At 48.7% G+C, this 23,658-nt stretch overlaps 1 protein-coding gene across 21 annotated transcripts in view; it reads right to left on the bottom strand.

Annotated features, from left to right (window-relative positions):
• Positions 1 to 23,658, bottom strand: part of MYT1L (myelin transcription factor 1 like) — a 548,227-nt gene that overhangs the window by 61,484 nt on the left and 463,085 nt on the right. For all 21 annotated transcript variants that reach the window (XM_017860335.1, XM_017860329.1, XM_017860334.1 and 18 more), the window contains one exon: positions 717 to 779. In XM_017860335.1, the coding sequence (XP_017715824.1) occupies positions 717 to 779 (63 nt within the window). The remainder of the gene's footprint in view (positions 1 to 716; positions 780 to 23,658) is intronic.

Consider the following 23,658-nt stretch of genomic DNA (forward strand, 5'->3'; position numbering starts at 1 on the left):
CTCTTGCCCTGCCCACCCCTCCTGGAATGGTCTGATGTACCATCTTTAACAAGTGGTAAATTTTTTCTCGAATAGTACCGCAATTTCTTTCCATTCTCGGCTAAATAGTGCCTGTCCTCAATTCCATGTTCATCCAGTAGTTACTGAATGTCAAGTAGCAGAGAATTTTTGTTATCTCACATGACCAAATCTCTGTATTATATTTTGGACACCACCCTCTCTTTGGGAGAGACAGTGCCTAGACTCTGTAACATTAAGTGCTTCTGTAGCACTCAGCTCTACTGAAGCCTGCTTAGAATAACGGTACAGCTTTGTGGTCCAATCCTAATATTTAAGAGACCAACTCTCAGTGGTATTAGAATGTGTGTCTCTTGATGGCTGTTCTCGGGGATCTTATAGTAGATACTGTTCTTTTTCTTTTACTCTTCCAATTTAGAAAGAAGTGCTGCTGGATGACTAGGAATGTTTCTCAGTGGGGCTACTTGCACTGCACGTGGGATGCCCTGAGAGGAGACAGTGGCCCTGGAAAATGAAGGTTTGCTTTCTAAGAGAAGCTCCAATGAGGACGTCACTGCTTTACGGTGCTAAGAGTCTCTAGATCCCTAATTTTGCCCATGGTGTCAAACTTTGCAAGGCTTGGAGCCTGAAGTGAGTGATATTCCCACCATTTCAGCGAGAAGGAACATGTTGGAGAGAAGAGTAGCATCTCTACATACCTCCGATGAGAAGCATAATTGCCAGTGATATGTCCAGAACCGTCACAGCCAGGTGTGGGGCACCTACAATCAAAAACGCAAATTGTGTTAAAATTGAAAGGAAAAAAATTCCCTGAAAAATTAACTATTTTTTATCCAAAAAGCAAACTAACTCTATTGCTTCACCTCCTACTTGAAAGAGGCTGAGTGGAGCTGGAAGTCACCGCGGCCACACGCACACCTTCCAGAGCACCGGGAGCTTCGTGGCCGCTCAGCTCCCCACAGTCTCTGGAGCAGATGCCGCACTTTTGGTCCCCAGGCTGCTCATTCTAGAATCTGTCTTCCCTCCTAACAGCCCACCTTTCCTCCCCTCATTCTTAAAGCTCAGGAGAGCCAGCAACCATGGGGCTTGTTATTGCACCAGCCCACGCGTGAAGCAAGGCTCACACATGAACAGACGTGCCCCGAGGTCTCAGGGAATGGTCTTAGTCTGAACTCAGACCCCAGCACTACAAAGGCACCCCTTCCACGGACTGACCAGGGCTGCCGCCAGCCTGGGTGGCCCCAGGGAGAAGGGAGAGTAGCGACCTGTATCTGGACCATGGGAATGCAGGCCAACCATCTCTCTGATGACCACTGCACTCAGGCAGGTTTGATAGCCCTTAAAATAGTTGTTACTCTTGAGCAATATGAGTAGAACATAAATCAGTTCAGATCCACCAGGTCAGTCAGTGGAGAGGCTCTGAACAGTTCATGGGGACATATGTTCATCTACTGAAGCCTACCGAGGTGACCCCATCCTGTTTCTTAACTAAGGTCTTGCCATTTCTCTAATCAGAGACTTTTTTTAAAAGAGCTTTATAATTATATTGCCCTCCGTATAACTTCTTAACTATGCTGTCTCAAGAATAATAAGATAGCACTGCAAACACATTTGCTCTTTGAGCTATTTCAGTTGCATTTGTACCCACTATGAATGTAAAAATTAAGAAAAAATTCCCCTTTATTTCTATTACATTGGTAACTCTCCAAAAGTGACAAGGATAAAGCAACTTAGTGAGCAATATTACCCCCGTAGGGAGCATCAAAGCGTACCCCATGCCCTTCCTGCCTCAGTGAGCACCTGAATTCTTGTCAAGATCAAGAATCACAATTTAAAAACAGTTAATACATGTCTGCTGCTCCTAGAGATTTCAATTTGCTTTCCACTCAGAAAGTCACTGTGGATAGGATATTGGGGCTGAGACCAGGACAGCAAGGCGCTTCCTTAAGGTGGGCTTTCTCAAGATCAGAGAACGGCAGGGATTAGAGTGGAAATACATGAAACTGGCAGAATTTTAAGTGTATGAATGTCATATTTTGACACTTGGGTGTGTAAATGGTTTTCAGTACTCTCCTTTAGTCCTAAGAAAGGGAACAGAACTCTAGATCTCAGGGTATAGAAATGGATGTTTTCCATATCATATTAGAGGAAAAGTCTAATTTAGGACCTGCTCCCGGGAGAATGAGGGTCACTGAGTGAAGAAGCAGTGGAGGGTTCTTCTGTTACTCGCCCTTCAGACTAAGGGTAATTGGGGTCTTTAAAAGAGGAGTTTGAGGCAGAACAGTGATGAGGTATTTCAAACAGTCTTTGCATATCATGAACAACACTCCAAATCCAATTGTTAGACCTGAGTTTTGTTCAAGTAACAGCTGTTTACATATACTTAAAGTTTGATCATAAGACTATTCAGTCAGTTGCTAAGTAATTATTACCTAAAAAATAAATTAAATGACTGAATTTAACTAGCTAGTTTTTCAAATGACACCTTATGTGGGTAAACTCCAAACCCATAAGCTTACACAGGAAGGCATATTTGAAAGCAACAAAAATCATTCTATCCAAGAGAAGCTAATCTTGGTGCATGTATCTGTATTAAAAATGTATCAAGAAACAGTAATATATACTTGGCATTACTTTTGCTTAAGAAAAGAAAAGATTCTTAAACTTTCTAATTCAAGTACATAGTGCATGTTTATTCAAAATTTATTCATTTTAACATGGCTAAACATTTTTGAGATGTTCTTTTTTGTTGGGGCAGAAGGAAGTTGACTCTTCTCAAATTTAAAGTGAGATATTATAGCCAAATAATTCAGTGAAAATCGTATTTTACCACCTATAAAAGTTTTGTGGTAGTTTTTATGTGTTTAAATGTCATTTATGAATGTATAATCCATTGTTTGATAAGAAAATAGGTGTTTTAACCAGTGACTGTGGTAACTTAATGTCCTGTTCAATATTTTTATTGCTTGGTTTATATGTCCTTCTTGTTATGGGAGAATATGTCTCTCTAAAAAGCTTATTAATAACACTTTCCCAATTTATATCTTAAAAAGCTAAAGAACACTGGATTTATACAATTTTGGGAGAGTAGAATAAAACAATTGATGGCTCTTGCTGCATTTCTGGGGTGGGATGGGGTTGTGGGAGAACCTGAACTACTTTGAAAACATTAGATTTCAGTATAAATATAACTCACAACTGCTAGCATTGAAGGTGGTGGGGGGACACTGTGTGGGTTTCATTTTATTTAATTTATTAATTAGTCTTTAAATTAGGGCTTTTTTTGAGATTACTGGACCATCATTAAATGTGATTATGTAAAGAGATTAATGATACATATGGAGGCTCCACCAAAGTCCACTAACTAAGCATTACTCAAGTGCAGACTGCAAGCTCAAATGTATCTGTGTTATGAGATTAATTGCAAATAGCAGGTGTGGTGCTGAAGTCTACACCAGTGGGATTAGATGAGTGTTACGCCCTTAATTTTAAAATCAAACTAGGTTTCAGTAAAAGGTTTTAAAATGTCCTTTTCATCATGAGAACAAACAAAACTAGATTGACTTAGCTTATTTTTAGAGCTTTCACCGTGTTGAGGAAGAAAAAAAAATCACTGGAAAGAGGCCTTTCTCTCTTAAAAGGATTGTTCTCATTTCCAGGGTTTCGAGGTGGGTGGGTGGGGCGTGCATCCCACGCATGCCACTTGCTAGTCGCCTGAATGAATGTGGGGAAACTCTTTGGCCTGACAAGGCTCACAGGCCTCCCGGGCCTGACGTGGTCTCCTCCTGAGACGCCTCCGCCCGCCTGCACAGGCTCCTGTGAACACCAGTTCAGGCTGCCCTCAACGTCAATTCCCATCACCAGCGCCCAGAGCAGAGACATGCTGGAAACACTGGCTTTGTCTCCCTGAGATAACCAGCCCCGGTTTTCGGGGGTAGTAATTCAGCTTTTCCATCTTTAGGTGGTGCTTCTAGACCACAGAAGGCAGCCCCGACCGGCTTTTCAATGGTTCCTCCTTCTAACTGCTCTTGGTATCCATTTTTATGTTATTGTGCAAGAATTTAAGGCTCTTTAAAAACTCATAGATTTACATACAAATTTCCTAGCTTTAAGAAATCTCAACGTTAAAAAAAAAACAATGTTCTGAAGTCGATGGATGAGGAAGTGACTGTTCATCTAACAAAAGGGATCTTCGCCTCTCAAACCCAGTCAGCTCCAGGATCCTCGACAATGGGCGTGGCGTGAAATTGATTTACAAACATGCGATTTGCATCTGCCCATCTAGGAGCATGCCTTTTCCACGAAGGAAGCCCAGGTGGGACAATCGGCATCCCCCGTGGATAGAATCAGACGGCAGCCTGTGCTGCACAGCTTGGGTTTGGAAATGGCAGAAGAGATTGACTGGGTTTCCATGGAAACGGCCTCTCAGCTCCCTCGCAGGGAGGCTCCGGCTCTCAGCGCTGCAGCACTCAGGCTGCTGGGGAGCGGAGTGCGGATGGGAAGAGCACCACTCACCTAGCGCCCCGCCTGCTTTCCTGACAGTTACCACCACCAATAGCAGCAAGGCTATTTTAAGTTCCTGTAGATGGTTAAGGTGTAAACGTGCATTAAATAAAACGCTTGGTTATATATACACATATATATAGATTTTCTTTTCTCTTCCAAAGATACTATTGGTAAAAACAACTGGAGAAAGAAAATGATGAACAAATAATCTCGAAATCCACACGAGCCGCCCCACAGATATTTTCAAGACAAAAATATTCCTGATCTAGCTTCATCTCTGGTCATGGGTTTGCCTGAGATTAAGAATTTAAGAGAAAAGAAAAAAGAAAAAGAAAAAGAATTTAAGAGAAAATAACTTTTGGTTGTACATATTAAGAGAAAATAACTTTTAGTTGTACATATTACTATTATTTGTCTTGTACAGACATTTAAGAACGGTGATGGAAAAAATCATAATCAAATATTTTAAGCAGTATTTACATTACAGCCGATATGCAAAATTCAGGCAAATTCTAAACAAAACAAAACAAAACAAAAACACCCAAGCAACAACAAGAAAACAAAAAGTAAAAGACAGGGACACTCATAAGCATTTGGAACTCTGACTTTAGGGCAGGAGCCCTTCTCAGATAGAAACAGCTGCTCCTGTTGCTTTTGCAGATCTGAGGCATCAGAGAAACCCTTGGACTTGACCCCTTGCCCCTTTGTGCTCCTGGCCTTGTCTTTACTATCCACCACCAAAGAGACAATCTCCATGAACCTACGTAAGAAGCAGCATTGACCACACGTCCACGGAGGTCATAAGATGTGTCCCCTAACGTAAAAGAACTCAATATCTAGGCATTAAAATACATCATCATCAAAAATCATATAGTTTTCCATTGGTGCACGTCATGCAGCTGGAACACCCACCAACTGGCTTTTCGGATGCTCTCTGATGTGTCCCTCTCAGGACATAAACCCATTGCTGTGCTGATCTCCTCTCATTTACAAAACCACCTGAAGCAGGGTGGTGTACACGAAACAGCTGTGTCCACCGACTGAAGCTGTTCTGTAGCCCAGTTACTCATACCAATGTCTTGAAAGTGCTCCCTCTAGAGTCTGTCATCCCATCCTCTCTCTTTCAAAAGGAAATAGAATGGAAATTAAATAAATGCTTGCAGTTGTATTCAGCAAGGCATTGAAAGCAGGACATGATCTTCAGGATAGGGCTGCCTCTAGTTAAATGAATGCTCATAGCACAGCACATTCTACTGCCTAAACCCACTTTACATCAATGCTATTAGAAAACAAGGCAGAGACTCCTGGAGACAGAGGCCAGAACAGAGCCCACAGCACAGACATTCATCGTCCAGGGGTCGGGACAAGCTGCCACGTGCTTTTGTTGAACGCCCAGAGTCAGTGAGGACAACATCCGACCATCGCCTGCAGAGCAAGTGCACGTGGAAGCTCAGAGGCCACAGGCCTGGGAGTCCTCCCAGCCTGACTCAGCGTTTCACAGGAGCATGACCGCGGGGCGAGACCCAGCCAGTCAGCAGGGCCTGGGAGTCCTCCCAGCGTGACTCAGTGTCTTACAGGAGCATGACCGTGGGCCGAGACCCAGCCGGTCCACCACTATCTATCTCCAAATCGGTCTAAAGGGAGAAGTATCTAGAAGAGACAGAATCTCTCATCATGATAGAGTTAACTACTTATTATTATTATTTTTTAAAGTCTTCTGAAGGAAGGCTAAAAGGATTCCCAGAATGTTTCAGCTCTGTCCGGATTAATGATTTGGGAGGCTGCCCTCATCTAACTGAGTCATTCCTCAAAGGCTCCCCTGATTTTGAGTTCAGCAGCTAAAATGTACGGAACAACATTGAATATTTGGAGTAATAATGTAAATGTCCAATGGAGAGACTGAGTTCTTCTAAGAATTTCTCAGAGAGCCAACTCATGTGTCTTTTTTCATTCCTGTGTTTCATGATAGCTCTATCATGGAGACTTAATTAGTAAAACACAAAATATGAAAAAATAGATTTTTTTTCTTTATCCTCCGAATTAAAAGAAAACAACAAAAATAAATAATTAGGCCTTACCTATAGGAGAAAAACATATTTGTAAATCAGAATGATTCTGGCCACATGAATAAGGCTTTGCCCCGCTTACATGAAAATTTCAATTTTAAAACTTATCTTTTGCCCAAATAGATCTGGTCCTAAAAATATATATTGCTCTAAAGCACCGGAGACATGGTAAACAATTTTTTTAAATATGTATTTTTTCTTTAATTTGAGACAGAGTCTCACTCTGTTGCCCAGGCTGGAGTACAGTGGTGCAATCTCGGCTCACTGCAACCTCCTCCTCCCAGGTTCAAGTGGTTCTCCTGTCTCAGCCTTCCCAGCAGCTGGGATTACAGGCATGCGCCACCACACCCACCTAATCTTTTGTATTTTTGTAGAGACAGGGTTTTTGCCATGTGGGCCAGGCTGGTCTTGAACTTCTGACCTCAAATAATCTGCCTGCCTTGGCCTCTCAAAGTGCTGGGATTATGAGCGTGGGCCACCACACTCAGCCTAAATATATATTTTAATTTTGATTCTTGTCATATAAATGGGAAACAATAAAGAAATGTAGAGAAAGGCAAAATGAAGACATTTCAAATGGGAGAAAAAGGCTCGATACTCATTTTTAGTCTGTACTGCTGCAGCTTTCTTTCCAAACAGAAAGAGACCAGGCTAGTTAGGAGCAAGCAGTTCGGAGCTGATCCTCCATGTCCGACAGCTCCACATCCTTGTATTCAACCAACAAAAAAAGATCAAAACTATTCAGAGAAAATGATAAAAGCAATAATAAAATAATACAAATTTTAAAACTATACTATACCAACTCTGTCAATGGCATTTACTTTGTATTAAGAATTGTATGTAATCCAGAGAAGGTTAAAATGCATGAGAGGATGTGTGCAGCTCGCAGCAGGGACTGGAGCCCCCTTGGATTTGGTATCCTCAGGCGTCCTGGACCCAATTCCCCGGGGACACTGGGAAACAACTGCCCTGCATCACTCCTGGTCAGTTTCTTAAAGAGATTACCTGAAACTCAAGGAAAGGCAAATCCTGTAAGTCACTTTTCAATTTGTAAGATACTCAGCGGTTTCGTTTTCTTTTGGAATTCCATGCGAGGTATGCATATTTTGCACTTCTTCCCATGCTAATACAGCAGCGCAGGATCCCGCCGCACAGGGCTTTGATATTTTCCAAGCCACCTTTTGCTACCTTCTCCTGGGTGGGGTCTCCACTGCCTCCCCCGTAGGCACCTCAGCCTCCCTGCCCTGTGCCCTCACCCTCTCCCAAAGCTTCTCATTAGGAAAGGGTGCGGCGGCATGCTTGCTACTTAGAAGTACCAGATACCGGAAGAGTGCTGCACACACACCCTGACAGCCTGGGGTAGGGTGCTCTTCTCACTAAGCTTCAGTCACTCTCAGTCTCCCCAGAGTCTTTGTCCCTGATATTCTTAGAGGGTCTCCCATTCTGCTTGGTTTCCTGAAAGTCAGGTGAGGGTTTTTCACAATGTGATGTCTAGGATATTCCAGTAGTAGGAAAACCTACACATTTCAAAGTGTGAAGTAGACTTGGCTCTATTAGGGGCATTTAGGTGGAAGGTTTGCTTTCTGATGTATGTAAACTGTAAACACAAAACTCCTTTCTTTCTTTTGGTTCCCAGTACTTTTCTTTTTAAATTACACTCGAAAATAACAACAACAAATACATGGGGAAGAATTTTAAAAGTACCCTTATCATAATTTTTTTTTAAATTTCTTTTTCGTGATGCAGATAAGATTTTGGAATAGGCTAGGCCCCAAGTTGCTGAGAACGTGCAAGGGTCATCATGCAAATGAAACTCCAACGTTCTGGTCGTAGGGCCTTGTGGCTGAGAGGGTCCAAGAACTGTGAAGTTATGGCAGGCAAAATAGCAATGGGGCGTGTAAAGAAGCGTTATTAGTTCTATCATGCCCAATAATTGTAGTAACCAGAACACACCCCTGGTTCATCTGGATGACATGCAGGTAGTATCACCCGTTGATCAGCAGGAATATTGGCCAGGGGACCTACACTGTGACGTATGGCTCCAGTGCCTACATTAGCACTAGGTCAGCCTCTCACCTGCACCATGTCCCATCCAGCCGCCCTGCCCCCGGCCCCGGTGCGCCGATGCCCTGGAGGACGCACCCATGCTGCCCCAGCTTTGGGGACAGCGTGCTGGATGAGAGGGGCTCTGGGAAAGTGGACCTGGGCAGTGCTGGTGACGGGTCTGGTCCCACTCCCGGGCTTGTTTTCTGGGGACTCTCGCGCTGCGGCTTGGCTGTTTGAGGAGCACCCAGGGGCCGCTGCGGCAGCGTCACTGTCCATGCTGCATGCAGTTTGTCTGTTTCCCGACCATGCAGCCTAGGAATCTTCACTCATCCCTCTGTGTTGATCATGCTGCCCTTGTTGCCAACACTGCGAACCGCTGCAGGGCCGAAAGGCGCCCCAAGTACATCCAGCAATAGGCTCCTGTCCAGTGCGGCAGAACGTACCTAGCACATCCTGACGTCCCATTCACTTAACGGGATGTGTCCATGGGAACTGCTGCCAGAGCACATGCACGTCCAGCAGCAGTGGAGCGGCTAAGCAAGAGGCTGGGGCAGCCGGAGCCAGTATTGGGGTTGGACTCGGAGGACCCATGCAAAAAAGAAATACAAAAGGTGACTGGTGCAGCTGACGCAAGGCAACAGAACCACCACCCCAGCCTCTCGCCCTCGCGTGGAAGAGTGAGTTTCATCCAGGGCCTGATGCATTCAACCACACGCTCAGGATGCAGGGGGGCCCCCAATTCCACATGCAAAGGGACGGACCTCACCCAGGGTTGGGACACTGGGACCTGGGATCGCAAGAGAGGTACTCACCTTGAGTTGATTACATTGAGCTCTAAAGCAGCTAACACCATTTATATGTAGTAAAAACACACTTCAAAATACATTTTATGCGGGTTGTTGCTGGGAATTCCTTTCTGGCGGTGGGATCCGGGATGAGATGTGTAAGACTGAGCATCTCTCCCTTACTCTCAACACAGCCATTATTAGATGGTCTGGAGATGCTTTCACAAACGGTCCTTTGTCCTTATCACTCTCAGAGGCAAGGACTGTTTGTCCCTTAGGGTAAGGAACCCCCTGTGGAATGAGTCACTCATCCTGGAGGGTTAATGGTGGGGGCTGGGAGGGGTTCTCTGCAAGGGCTACTGCCTTGACAACACCAATTTTCCAACACCAAGAACCCACTGGATTTCCTGTGAGACCGAGACGGATGATCCACCACCACCACGGCGACCACGCTCATGGCCAGCACCACCACTGCTCACCACATGCACACACTGGCGCACACACACTCACTCCCCGGCCCCAGAGGGCACACAGGGAAGCGGCAACAATGGCCAAAAACCCAACATGGCTCAGACATTATTTTTTTAAATCTGAGGACCCTGAGGCCCTGAGACACTGAAAGACACATTCTGTGTGGGGTCAGACACAGACTCCGGTGTGGCCTGGAGGGGTCCTGAGGGCAGCGACTTCCTCCACGGCTGAGCCCCGGCATGGGGATGGCCACCTCCTACCTCCCTCCGGGCATGGGGATGGCCGCGGCCTATCTCCCTCCGGGAGGGCTTAGACTCCTTTTCAGTTACATAAGGGAGGTTCAGAGAATTTAAAAGCAGGTCAGTTTCCAAAAGCTGGTAGACTTCAGCTCGCCTTAGGAAAGGCAGGTCTTCCAGGACAGAAGAAAGGAAGGATGTCAAGAGCCACCTAGACAGGAGGGATGTACATGTTTTTCCTCTTTAGCGGAAATGTTTATCCTCATCTTTAATATTCGTGTTATTTTTAGCTTTCTACTTTTTCTTGTTTGCCTGGTTTGTGGATCTTTTATTATTATTATTATTTTTGTAGCCCTTAACTTGTCTCATAGGGAAAAGATTTTGTATTCGAATTGGGGTTTTGGGGGGTGTTGAAGATTCTGCTCTGCCTGCAGCCTGTGTAATCCTGGAATTCGCTGAGGTTTTCACACTTGGGGTCACTTGATGTTTTCTATTTCTTCCTCCCACATTCTGCCTCGTGCCCCATCCTCATGTATGATTTTAAAACTTTTTTGGGGTTTATTTACTCCTCTTTCAGTCTTTCATTTTTTAAAAAATGGAACATATTCTTCCTTTCTACCACGGAATCTGTCTTTTCCCTCATTTCAAATCTTGTTTTATATGTCAAATTTACAAATTATTTCACAGACTTAATTTTTCAAGAGGTTTAAAAGAAAGATAATCCAAAATCTTTATTTTGCAGGCAAGGAAACAGATGTAAAGAGTTAAGTACCTTTAAGATCAACAAGGAGCAACAAAGCTGAGATTACAGGAACCATCTCTCAACTTCTGGTGCATTTTTACTGCACTAAACTCTTCTTACATGTTCCCTTGTTATCAATAATGCCCACCCCCCAAATCTAGAATCTATCATGTGATCTATGGGGTGGGCTCATTTGTTTTTAAAGCTCAAAGGCTCATTCGTTCCTCTCTTTGTGCTTTTTATTGATGAGTTCACATGGACTTTCCAGGTCATATAAAATTGAGAAGATTGAAGAAGATTCTAGGAAAGAAAATGAAATTTATCTGGAGTTCTGAGTCAGGAAGTAGCCATCCATAGCAGTTGCTAAAAATTACACTGTCCTCTGCTTTTCATGTCTTCCCTCTGGTTACGAAGAGGGCCAAGGAGGGCAGAGAGGTCAGAGCACCTGCTGCAAATGCTGCAGGTATGTGGCCGTCTCATGTTCTGGCTCTGGAATCAGTGAGGTGTGATCCCCGGGGAAAGACGAGAATCAGCCGAGTGGACAGGGGAGAGGGAGAATCAAGAAGGAGAGAGGCGAGTGGAGAAGATGGGAGGAGAAGGAGAAAGGAGGAGGAAAGGAGAGGAGGAGCTGCTGCAGGTGTGTTACGAATACACCACAGATCCTGGAGACTCCAGTGTCCAACAGGAGGCTCACAACAGTGGAGTGATCCAGGAGGCCAGGGATGCAGGGCTGGCCCAGATGGACGCTGGGAATGGTAGCGTGTCCAAATGTGAGATGCTGGGCACCCCCTGGAGACGGTGCTAGCTTTGGGGCTCAGTCCCTGCTCTGACCTCTGGGAGAGAAAAACAGGGCCTGCTTCCTTGAGGCTCTTGACTTTCTGTTGGGTGCCTTAACCAAAGATCCCTCACTCAGAACTGAGTGTGGAGTGTGCCGTTTTCACAGATCCTGTGGCCTGTGGGAATCTGTTTCAAGAGCAAGTTAGGGAAAATGGGCTGGATGAAAAAAATGAAGATGGGCTTCCAAGAGCAAAACAACAAGAAAACTATGATCCACCCAGGGGTGAGAAGACTGAGCTCAGGTGTGTTGAGATTCTGACATTCATCCCCATGGACTTCCTTTCACATGATGCCACAGCAACATGAGAGCCACGCTCGCAGAGTACTGTCCCGCTCCAGCGCGAACCCCAGGAAGAGAGAAAGGGTACGTCCCGCTCCGGCCCGACTCCAGGAGGATAGAAACTGTATGTCCTGCTCCTGCCTAACCCCTGGGAAGATAGAAATGGTACGATCCGCTCTGGCCCGACTCCAGGAGGATAGAAACCATATGTCCCCCTCCAAGCCGACCCCTGGGAGGACAGAAACGGTATGTCCTGCTCCGGACCAACCCCCAGGAGAACAGAAATGGTATGTCCCGCTCTGGCCAACTCCGGGAGGATGGAAACCGTATGTTCCCCTCCAGACTGACCCCCGGGAGGACAGAAACGGTATAGTCCACTCTGGGGCAACTCCTGGAAGGACAGAAACAGTTATGTCCTGCCTCGGGCTGACCCCCGGGAGGATGGAAACGGTATGTCCCGCTCTGGGCCGACCCCTGGAAGGATAGAAACGTTATGTGCCAATTGTATTCCGACAGTGGCGGTGACGGTGGAAGGACTTGAAACATGTCACTTAAGAGACAAAAAAAGGGGGACATTTGGGGGGATAGTCAGCTCAGAGAAGACTCGAGGGAAACAAATGACTGCTTTAAAATAGATGGAGGGTAAATGTTATGAGGCAGAAAGAAATCTTGTTCTGAACATTCATAAGCGTCTCGGGACTCCCTCTTGGGAAGAGCCTCTGACCATGGTTGACAGAGGAAAGAACAGCTGCCCTGGGCGGTGGAGCTAACCCTCATGTGAGGAGCTCAAGGACAGCTGGGGTTCGATGAGAAGTGCGGGCAGCGTCACAAGGTGGCTGGATGGGCGCCTGCCACTGGCCTTCACACCCCCCAGGACTGCAGCTGCAAGTTTTCCTCACAGCCTGACATGGCCCAGGGGGATGGTGAGGGGTGGGGGCTATGCCTTCCCTCTGGGAAACACAGATGTCTCTTCAGGGGAATCCAGGAGGCTTCCACAGCTCTCAGGGGACAGGATGCTCAGGAGAGGGAGCCCTAGTGTGAGGACCACGTGGTGCGAGGTCCTCCCCACTATGCAGAAGGAAAGCTCCCAGAAGACGGGGCAGGTCCGGGGCCTTCTGGAAACCCCTGCCTCGGGGCTGCACCCTCCACGGAGTCTCCGCAGGCCTCCCTGCCATGGGTGTGTCCAGTCTCCAGCAGGCCCTCCACAGTCTTGCGCTCCCTGCCCGCCAGCTCCTGCCTTCCCAGCTTCAGCCGGGCATGTGCTGGCCTCGTGTCCCTGGCCCTGTCTGTCCTATCGCCTCCCATTCAACACGGGGCCCCACATAAGGTTTGCTGGACGCTCCCCAGGGGAGAGCTGGCCCTGTCCTCCAGTCACTGTCCCTAGGCTGAACTTCCGCTTTGCCCCCTGCACAGAGCTGTCTCTGGGTTCAGGCATCTCATTTATTCAGGGTCTGGGAGGGCAGGGCTGAGCTCTGATGGGCGGCACTGGTGCCCCTCCACACGTGAAACTCCCCTCCGCAACAGCTCTGCCCTCAACGTCTCCCGGAACAAAAGGAGGCATGGGAGGTTCGTGGCCCCCTCAGCAGCCACTTTGGGGCAGCCTTCATGCTCAACAGCTTCTGAGGAGCCAGCCACATGCCAGGCTCACAGAGCTGGTGAAGAATGGTGGCTGCTGCCAGAGGTGTGGGCCTGTTCCGACTGTCTTTCCTGCCTTTCAGCTGGGAGGTGGGGCTCAGCCTGGCTTAGCTGTGCCCGACTGCTGTGCTTCCACTCTATTCAGGCTCTGGCTTTTCCTGTCACCAGGCTTCTGCCAGAGGCTGCTGCGCTATGGGCCCCAGGGTACTATCCCCACCAGGTGCTCTTGCGGGGAGGCAGAGGGGAAGGGCACCTGTGCGGGTGTCAGCGTGCTAACCCGCCAGGCTATTGCATCTGCCCTGGGCTATGGACTCCCTGGGCATCTGTGTGGAGAACTGGGCTGGGGGCTGGAGGACTCAGCGCCTGCTTTGGGGAAGGTGCAGACAAAGGTGGGACCTGCACTGGGGGTGAGAGGGGGCAGGCGGGGCTGAGGGACACCCCTTCCAGCCCAGTGGCTTGCACACCTGGCCAGCAGCCCTGCTCCTGTGGCCCTGCAGGGTTCCTGCGGGCTTTGAGGCTGAGGCACTCAGGGGTGTGGCCAAAGGGCTCAGTGAGCAAGACAGGGTGTGGCCCGAGGCTCTGCCATTCCCTTGGTGTGGCACATTCCGAACAAGTCCCTGCACCTTTCTGAGCCTCAGTTTCTGCATCTGTGAAATAGGAAAAAGAATCCCCGCCCGCATCATTAGGATCCTTGTTAGGACTAAAGAACTAAATTAAGTGCAGAAAATTTTAGCTCCCTGTCCTTTTTTCTCTTAGCAGCTAAGCCAGGCTACAGAGGTCTCGGATCTCCTGGAGGCTGGCAGCCTTCTTTTGCTGTGGTGGTGCAGGTGATCACATAAGGACTAGCGAACATTCAGAGTTAGCAAGAAGGCCTGTGAGTTCTGCAGGGGTGGGTGAGAAGAGCCAGCGCTCAGTACATGCTCAGTACACAAGGCATGTGGTGGGTGAGGCGACCCCATGAGAAGAGCCAACAGCACTGTTTATATCTTCCTCCACATGCTGCCTGCTCACTGGCTGCTTCCATCAGTCCCCAGAGCAAGAGGCTACTGCCACCATCCCTGTTTCAGATGAAATAGGCACGAGCATTCAGGAATTTGTCCACAGCAAGGAGTGGGCTTTGAACCCAAGCTGTCCCACCTCACAGGCACTGGGTTTAGCCTCTGGGCTACAGTGTCTGAGGGCCGTCCGTGACAATGCTGCCGCAGGTGCAGACTGAAAGGTGCGAAAGGAAGTTGCCTGCGATGGAGCAGCTTGGAGTGTGCATCCAGGAGATGGCCTGGAGGTGCCTCGTGGGGAGAAGGATGGGCCAGGTGGAAGCAGGTGGGTCAAGCCGAGGTGGGGACCATGGCCAAGGGGATCTTTTTATAAACAGGGAAGACCACTTACAACAGAGGTGGGAGCTAGGGAGAGTCAGGACCACGGGGTATTGTGACTACAGGGTATTGAGTGGAAAAGGATGAAGGCTCCACAGACACCTCTGGCCCCGTCACCTGCTGCCCACAGCCCCCATAGGTGCAGATGATGATGGCCTTATGAAGATGAGAGAGAGGCAGACGGACAGAGAGAGGCGGTCAGAGAGAGATGGGGGAGGAGAGAGACGCAGGCAGAGAGAGAGAGTGCGGAGAGAGAGAGGCAGAGAGAGACAGAGAGAAGGAGGGGAGAGCGGGGAGGAGAGAGGCAGGCAGAGAGAGAGGGAGAGAGAGAGAGTTGGGAGGACAGAGAGAGGCAAGGAGAGAGGGAGAGAGAGGCAGGGAGAGAGGGAGAGGGAGGGGGGAGAGAGGTGGAGAGAGAGGGAAGCAGAGGGAGGGAGAGAGGCAGAGAGAGAGAGAGAGAGGCAGAGACTAGGGGAGAGAGAGTGGGGGGAGAGAGAGAGAGGCAAAGAGAGAGGGAGAGGCAGAGAGGGAAGTGGGAAAGAGGCTGACAGAGAGGAACGGCAGAGAGAGAGGGGCAGAGAAGGAGGGAGAGAGAGAGGGAGAGGGTGAGAGAGAGAGAGGGAGACGGTGACAGAGAGAGGCAGGCAGAGAGTGAGAGGGTGGGGAAACGGAGGGAGAGAGAAAGAGAAAGAGGGAGAGAGAAAGAAAGAGAGGAAGAAGGAGAGAAAGAGGGAGGCGGAGAGAGAGGCAGAGAGAGGGAGAGGCAGAGAGAGAAAAGGAGAGGCAGAGAGAGGGACAAGGGAGAGAGAGAGGCAGACAGAGGGAGGGCAGAGAGAGAGGGGCAGAGAAAGAGGGAGGGAGAGAGAGGGGGAGAGGGTGAGAGAAAGAGGCAGGCAGAAAGTGAGAGGGTGGGGAAAGGGAGGGGGAGAGAGAGAGGCAGACAGAGGGAGGGCAGAGAGAGAGGGGCAGAGAAAGAGGGAGGGAGAGAGAGGGGGAGGGGGGAGAGAGAGAGGCAGGCAGAGAGTGAGAGGGTGGGGAAAGGGAGGGGGAGAGAGAGAGAAAGAGAGAGAGAGAGGGAGAGAGAGTAAAGCAGGCCGATAGAGGAGAGGGGCAGCCAGGGAGAGAGAGGGTTGGGGGAGCGAGGGAGGGAGGAAGGGAGGGAGGGAGAAAGAGAGAGGGAGAGAGAGACAGAGTCTTGTTCACAGGACAGAGCGGAGAAACACCAGGGAAGCAGCCTCAGCCCCAGGAAGTCCCTGAGTGGAGAGAAGGGTGTGGGTGAGGGCACCTCTCACAGAGACCTTGGGCGAAGGTGTGGATGAAGGTGGGCCTTGCTGGGAAGTGAACCGAGGGTCGCACACGGCACTCAGGTTAGGAGCATCTCCCAGAGGCCCCATTATCTTGGCTCTCACCCCCAGGCCCCACAGCCCCGTTTCCTCCTGCTTATCCCATCTCTCCTCCCTGGAGGTTGGGTTCAAACGTCTGGCAGGTTTTCCTGCACTACTAATCACCGAAGTCCAAAGTCCTCATCTTCAGTCTCAAGGGTATTTCTTGCCTCTGGCTGGGGAGAGGAAGCTCGTCTGTCAGAGGGAGGATTAGCAAGAAGTCAAGTCAGTGAATGGCAGATGCCAAGAGTGGCCCTGGCAGCCACATCCACAGTTTTGGTGGGGCAGGGGACCTTGGGACGCTCCAAGACAGGACGTAGGCTGCATATGGCTCCGTCTGCAATTCCCCCTCATGGCAGTTTGGATGTAATGAAAGTTTGGTGATTAAATGTAGATATGCTCGGTAGTGTGGATGTGTAGATGAAGGCCATTGTTCACACATTTCCTTCATTATACTAGCTATTCTCCATTAATTCTATCCCCAAAACCGTTCCAAATAAAAGAACACATTGTGGCCAGAAGGCAGGGGAAGCTGCTGACTGTGGCAAATTTAATATCAGAAATATCCTTCTTCATTTAGTAATCAGTGGGAAGCAACTTTGGCTCTGTGCTTTTTTTTTTTTGACGGAGACTTGCTCTGTCGCCCAGGCTGGAGTGCAGTGGCGTGATCTCAGCTCACTGCAACCTCCGCCTCCCAGGTTCAAGCGATTCCCCTGCCTCAGTCTCCCAAGTAGCCGGGATTACAGGCATGCGCCACCATGCCTAGCTAAGTTTTGTATTTTTGGTAGAGACAGGGTTTCACCAGGTTGGCCAGGCTCGTCTCAAATTCCTGACCTCAGGTGATCCACCCTCCTTGGCCTCCCAAAGTGCTAGGATTACAGGCATGAGCCACCGCGCCCGGCCTTGGTTCTGATTTTAAGAAAATCATTTAAAATGTATCTGTCTCAGAGTGTATTTTAATAGAAACTGCACTTGTATAATATCAAAAATGTGTTTCTTAGGCAAAGAATCTCCTTTTAAAAATGATCTGTTGTTATGTAAGCTATGAAGAAAGAATAGGAATAATTTTCTAGAAGAGGAAGGAAGGAAGGAAGAAATCCTTGATAACTGGGAAGGATCTTAGAGGATGAGAGGCTTGTAGTCGTTTTTAATCTTCCTGTCTTATCAGCACTGGCAAGGAGCAGGTCTCCAGAGCCCCATCCCCCCGGCCAGAAGGCAGGGCAGGCGTCACCAGCCAGGGAGGAAGGCTCTTTGAAGGCTTAGGAAGGGAAGGAGGTCCATTCCTCAGGCTGCCTTCTCTGTGCCCCCGCTCTCTGGCACTTGGGGGCCTGCCCTGGGGCTGAGAGGCAGGGGGGATGCCGGCGAGCGTTGCTATGGAGATATGGTTGCTAGACTCCCTCCTCCCCCTTCCTCTCTGCGGTGCAGGCTGGTTCTACTGTGTGCAGGAAACCTGAGAGCCTGGATCAGTCCCTTGGCTGCAGCGCTGCCAGGCACCTAGGAGCAAGGAGCAGGGGAGATGCCCTCAAGTGTGGTGGCCATGGGAGTGGGCTCCTGGGAGAGGGGAAGGCCTCCCAGTGACGCCGGGTTCAGTTTAACCAGCCCTCAGCTGGGATAAGGATGTGCAGCCCAGGAACCTTTGGAACACACACCAGCCGTCACTGAGCTTCCGCAGGCCATGGGTGCTGGAGCCTCGGCCGGGACTGCCTCCTGGCATGGCCACCAGGGCACGGTCTGTGCCTCACTGGTCCACACACAGTCAAAATAGAAACCAGAATCACGTGTTAGCTGCGCTCCTCTTTTCCACGTGCCGTTGTACCTCCACCAGTGACAAAGCACACAGTCCTGGACTCGGGTTGTGTTGTCCGACTGCCCTGGACATTTCATCTAAGAAACTGGTTCAGGGACGATGACGCAGCCGGTTGGGAAGGGCACTGAGTTGGGGGATCTCATGAGACCTGGCACTCCGAGCCCTCCCCTGGAGCCAGCTGCACTCCCTGGAGGCTCATTCTCCTGTGCACGGTGCCAGGGCTTGCATGTGTGGGAGCCTAAGTGTGTGCCTGCATGTGGCTGGTACAACAGAGATGGGACTCCATGCCCTACATACTTCACAGGCTCTAAGACGAGGAGAACACCCTGGCTTCAGGGAGCAGCATTTTGTTCTAAGGTGGAAGGAATGGGGATGAGGCAGGCAGGACCTCACGCTGCCTTTTCTCTCTTTTCTGGCCTGTGGTAAACAGTGATTACCTACAGTTTGCCAGACATGGTATCAGGCACTCACAGGCTAACTCATCTTAGACTTGGAAGATGATGATTATTGTTATGCCAGTTTCAGAGAGAAAAAGGCTGAGGTTCAAAGAAAACCAAGTCCTGAGTTCAGGTTTCCCAGCAAGTGGCAAGCCAGGAGCTCCCCAGGCTGCTTGTATCTGGGGCTGGTGTCTGCTCACTGCACCACACAGATCTCCCATTTCCATACCAGGAAACAAGCTAGTCACCTAATAAGTGCTTTAAATTCAAACGACATTAAAAACAAACAGCCTTCATCCGTTGCACTGAAAAATTGACCATTTGTAAGGCTGATGAGCTATTAAGGTTGTCAGACGGGTTTTCAGAGCTGAGAAGTCGGCATTATTCTCAGAGGGCATTATTCTTCTTCTCTACCTGTTGCATGTCAGTTCTGACGGTGACTCATGAATTGGTGACTCTAGCAGTGAGAATTTATTCATTGAAACTATTCGTTGAAATCATTTCACGGTGCAGAGAAAGCTTGTTGCTTTGTCAGAAATCCAAAGTGCACCCAAGCTGCATGGGTTTGGGGAGTCATCAGGTTCTCTGTCCCATTACGCTGACACGAAGACTCAGTCCAGGACTTCTAGCCTGCTTGGTGCTGGGGGACGGGTCTCTCCCTGGTGTTCTCCTTCCTCAGCTCCCTCCCTGTTCTGCGTGGCTATGGAAAGGTCATGAATGACTCTGCCCCAGAGAGCAGCAGCCTGGAAACTTCTCAAACACACAGCAGGACAGGACAGGGTGGAGGTGGCCGTAGAGGGTCGGTCTGCTGGCACTAGGAGCTTGTGGACATGACCCAGTCTTGCCTCGGTGGCCAGGGGTCTCTTTTCAGTTGGTGTTTTTGGGCCAGGGATCTCATTTGGAAGAATTTTCCTCTTCTCCTGCAGACAAGACCTGGCCAGGCAAGTCCATCGTGAACTCTGAATCATGCTGCTCTAGGTAGAACTCCAAAAGGCACATTTGATGTGATCTGTGTTTTCTCTTTACGTGATTTGTCAGGCCCAACGGCACACTGAAAATGTTAATCAACATTGTTTGCTACTCCAGTTATGGAAGATTAGGTTGAAATCTTGTCTCTGTGAAGAGCAGTTTTGCAATTTTAATGGAAATACAATATTCATCTCTGAAAGTTACTGCCAAAGAGTGTCCTATGAGTGGAAGCAGGCTGCAGTGCGTGGAGACCCAGCTCCGCGAGCTGGCCACCGGGCATTCGGACCGTCTGTTTGTCACCGGTCTTCTGCTTTACTCGCGCTGCCCTGGGCTGGGGCTATGTGTTGGTGCACGGGATACATGAACAATTTTAAATGCCTCACAATTCCCCGCAGAGGGAGAGGAAAGGGACAGGAAAGGCAGGTGAGACAGAAGGAGCTGAGGAGGAGCAGCTGGGTCTGAGAGGTGGTCTAATCCATAGCCCTTCCTGGTTTCTAGAGTCTGCTAACACAGAAAAGTCATTATTCTGATGGATTGAAAATCAAGTGACTTCAAAGTGTAAATTAAAATCTCCATTCTTACGCAACTAATTTAACCCTTAAAGTGCTACGGAAATCTCGGTGTGCCAAGATCACGTGTCTCCGTGCACTGATGGAGGGGACTCTGTGAGAAGATTTGCCTCCAGACGTGGCTGGAAGCCCCTGCAGCTGGAGAATTCAGGGAGGGCCCCTCCTATTTCAGCTCCTCAGTTCCCTGGCCTGGAGAACTGGGATACCCATCCATGCCCTGCAGCCACAGGCTTCTGCGGAGAGCTGGACAAAGCATGCCCCTGTGGGACCCCATGTGAGGCCAGTGAAGCCGGAGGGCAGAGGGCATTGTTGCTTTTTCTGGATAAGAAAACTGAGGCTCAGAAAGTGTAACTGACTTGCAGAAGCCCAGGTGGCTGGAGGGTGAAAGGTCTGTATCCTTCCCCTCATCTCACAGGGCAGATGCCTGGCCCAGCTACTCCCCAGGCTCTCAGGCCACCTCAGTCCTCAGCCTCTTCAGGGCCTGGCACAATGAGGATGGCTTACACAAGTATGTGTTGAAAAAATCCTTGTGAAAGAAGTGAAGAGTTTGCAAGTATAAGATGCCACTAGTATGGACAAGAGAGCTCAGGATTTAAACCAAAATAGTTATCACTGATAGTAAGAGGTGACCATCCAAGCCAAAGCCACAGCGGAGGTCATCGCTGAGACATGAAATTCGGAAAAACCACACGGATTCTGGAGGAGGCGCATTGTATGAACTGCATTATTTGTAGAGACAATGGAGCAGCAAGCATTGTACTTGACGGGGAACTGATCAAGGTGATGCTGGTGCAGCTGCATGAAGGTGGAGCTAGCATAACTGGGGGAGTGGAAGTCTAATCTTTTGTAAAAGAGGCTGCCCGAAGAAGCCTGGGGACTGGTCTGGCTTGGAATCTACATGAACGGGAAACAGAAGGGAGGAGATTTCCGGATGTCTCCATCATTGTCTCGGAGAGCTATGTTCTGAACCCCAATCATCCATCAGGGCATGAAAAGTGCCTCCGTTTCCATCATGTTCTCACCCTCACACACATGTCATCCAAAGAAAAGGTAGAACTGAAGCCCAGAATTTAAGGCAGTTTGAAAAATAAAGAAATGACAGAGAATAAGACGACCAAAATATGCCTGCTAGGAAAATGGTTTAGAATTTGGAAAGTGGTGAGGACAGAGAGAAGGCAGCGGTGTGGACTAGATCAGCCACGGGCTTGGGGCTGACTGATATTTTATTTGATGATTTTCAACCTGATCTATAAGTCTGAGTATTTTAAATTGTACCCTATTAGAATAAGGCAAAGACATATTAGAAAAATGGAATTCTTTTATCTTTGAAATATTTTGATCTTGGTTGTTGGAATTTCAAGTATAAGAAGTTTTATTTCATTCCTTGCTGGAAGTGGGATAAATTTTAGTTCGTTAATTATCTTTGTCCTTTTTTTTCTGACATGCCCTCCCTCCTCCACAGAGTCTCAGAACTCCAGGCCATTCACGAGCTGGTTCTTATCTGTCTTTTCTGGGATTTAATTCTTTTCTGTAATAAATGCTTATACAGCTTATTCTGGGCACCAGGTGTTATTCTGAACACCTCACAAACATGAGCCCATTTAATTTTATAATCATGACCTCTCAGGTAGGGGCCAGCATGATCCTCACTGTGTAGAAGGGGAAACCAGAGAGGTTAAGCAACTTGCTGAAGATCACACAGCCTGTGGGTGGCCAAGCCAGGGAGTGAAGCCAGCAGTCTGGCTTTGAAGGCTGTGCTCGTAATCACTGCCCCAGCTCCTGCCTCCTGCCTTGGCCTTTGCAGAGGGGTCACAGAAATCACAGGCGCTGCTGACGGGTGGAGAGAGGGTCTGCTCTCCAGGGTCATGGCCTCACAGCATGTTTTGAGACACTCCCAGGTTTTCAAGTGTTCCCAGGCCTTTGAGGACTCTTTATCAATGCAATTTAAATATTTGGACTATATTTTTAAATATATACATTTTTCAGGAAGATAGTGGATCTCAAATATAATAAAACTCAAAACAAATGTTAAATTATTTTATTTTACCTAAAACTTCCTCCATTTGATATCCCTGGGAATTAAAAGCTAAATGCAGACATGTTTCAATGACAAAATCTCTTGTCATGATATAAGAAAAAACAGGTGAAATACTTAGAGAGATGCCAGTGCCTCCGAGGCTGTGTGTGGAGAGGCCACAAGTCACTACCATGTTATCTGATAGGAAGAGCTGACTGAACCCAAACTCAGTCAGGCACATGGCATCATAATTGGTGCAGCTGTCCCCCTGAAATGCTAGCATTAATAAGAAGGACTGAGATTTCTGCTTCAATTAAATTTACTGATGATTATTTCCGTGTCTGGCAGGTATCAGGCACCATTCTGGGTGCCCCAATCCCAGACTCAGAGTGCTGGCTCTCAGAGAGCTCTGACCCTCACCTGTGAGATTCTGCTGAAAACATGACATATTTAACGCAAAACAAACAAAGGATTAAGAATAGAAAATTCAACAAATAGATCTTGACTTCCTGAGAGTAGACAAGTTCTAAAGAGTAGAATATACTCAAAGCTATTTGGCCTGAAAATTCGGCACCTGATGAGTTCTGAGGCTCAGTGTCTTCCATCTAAGAAACACCACCCAGATGGAGAGGGGTGGAGAGGGATGGTCAAAGATACCAGACTCTATGAGGGATGGTCAAAGAGACCGGACTCTATGAGGGATGGTCAAAGATACGGGACTCTACAGGACAGGGCACAAAGGAAGTGACAGGAAATCTACAGTCAGGGGAAGGACGGCGAGAGGGCGAGGAGAGGGCGGCCGGAACACAGACCCAGGGGTGCGCGCTGGCCTGAGGTGAATGCCCATGTTTTTCAGCCACCCCATGTTCTTCTCCTTTCCCTCCACAAACCACCCAGGTGTGGAAAACAGGAAATCCTCTTTTTTTTTCCCAAGATGAGTTTTAAATGTGGGAGGTGAGTATGAGTTTAAAAGGAAAGATCCAAGTCATTTCTCCACAAGAAGCCTCAGGCTCCCTGTCTGTGAAGTGGGCGCAGAAGGTCACCTGCTTTGTGAAGAGAAGCTAACGTAACGGGGAAAAGTGCTGTGTTTTCCTTTTTTTATTAAGTGTTTTCACATTGGTTAAGATTGTCAAATTCTGCTGATTTCCTTTAGCCCTGGCCAGACTTATCTCTTCGCTGCACCCTGGGCTCCTCTCCTCTGCCGTGGGGAGGGCTGCGGATGGGCCATGTGGGCTCAGGGAATGGGCGGGGGGGGGGGGGGGCAGCCAGGCGTACCTGATGGGCAACGACGTGGCTTCCACCGACCTCTGGTCCAGTGGCTGGTCCAGATGTCCTTCCTCCATCACCTGCTCCCCCATCCAAGGCCCTGCTGCAGGTGATGATGTGGTGTGCTGGGTGGCAGAGGCAGGGTGGAGCCACGTCCCTCTGCCCCATGCCGTGCCATTTGTCACCTCCGTGTGACGCTGCAACCTGATCCCACTT

This window comes from Rhinopithecus bieti, unplaced genomic scaffold (genome assembly GCF_001698545.2).
Source record: "Rhinopithecus bieti isolate Rb0 unplaced genomic scaffold, ASM169854v2 scaffold_51905, whole genome shotgun sequence".
NCBI lineage: Eukaryota > Metazoa > Chordata > Mammalia > Primates > Cercopithecidae > Rhinopithecus > Rhinopithecus bieti.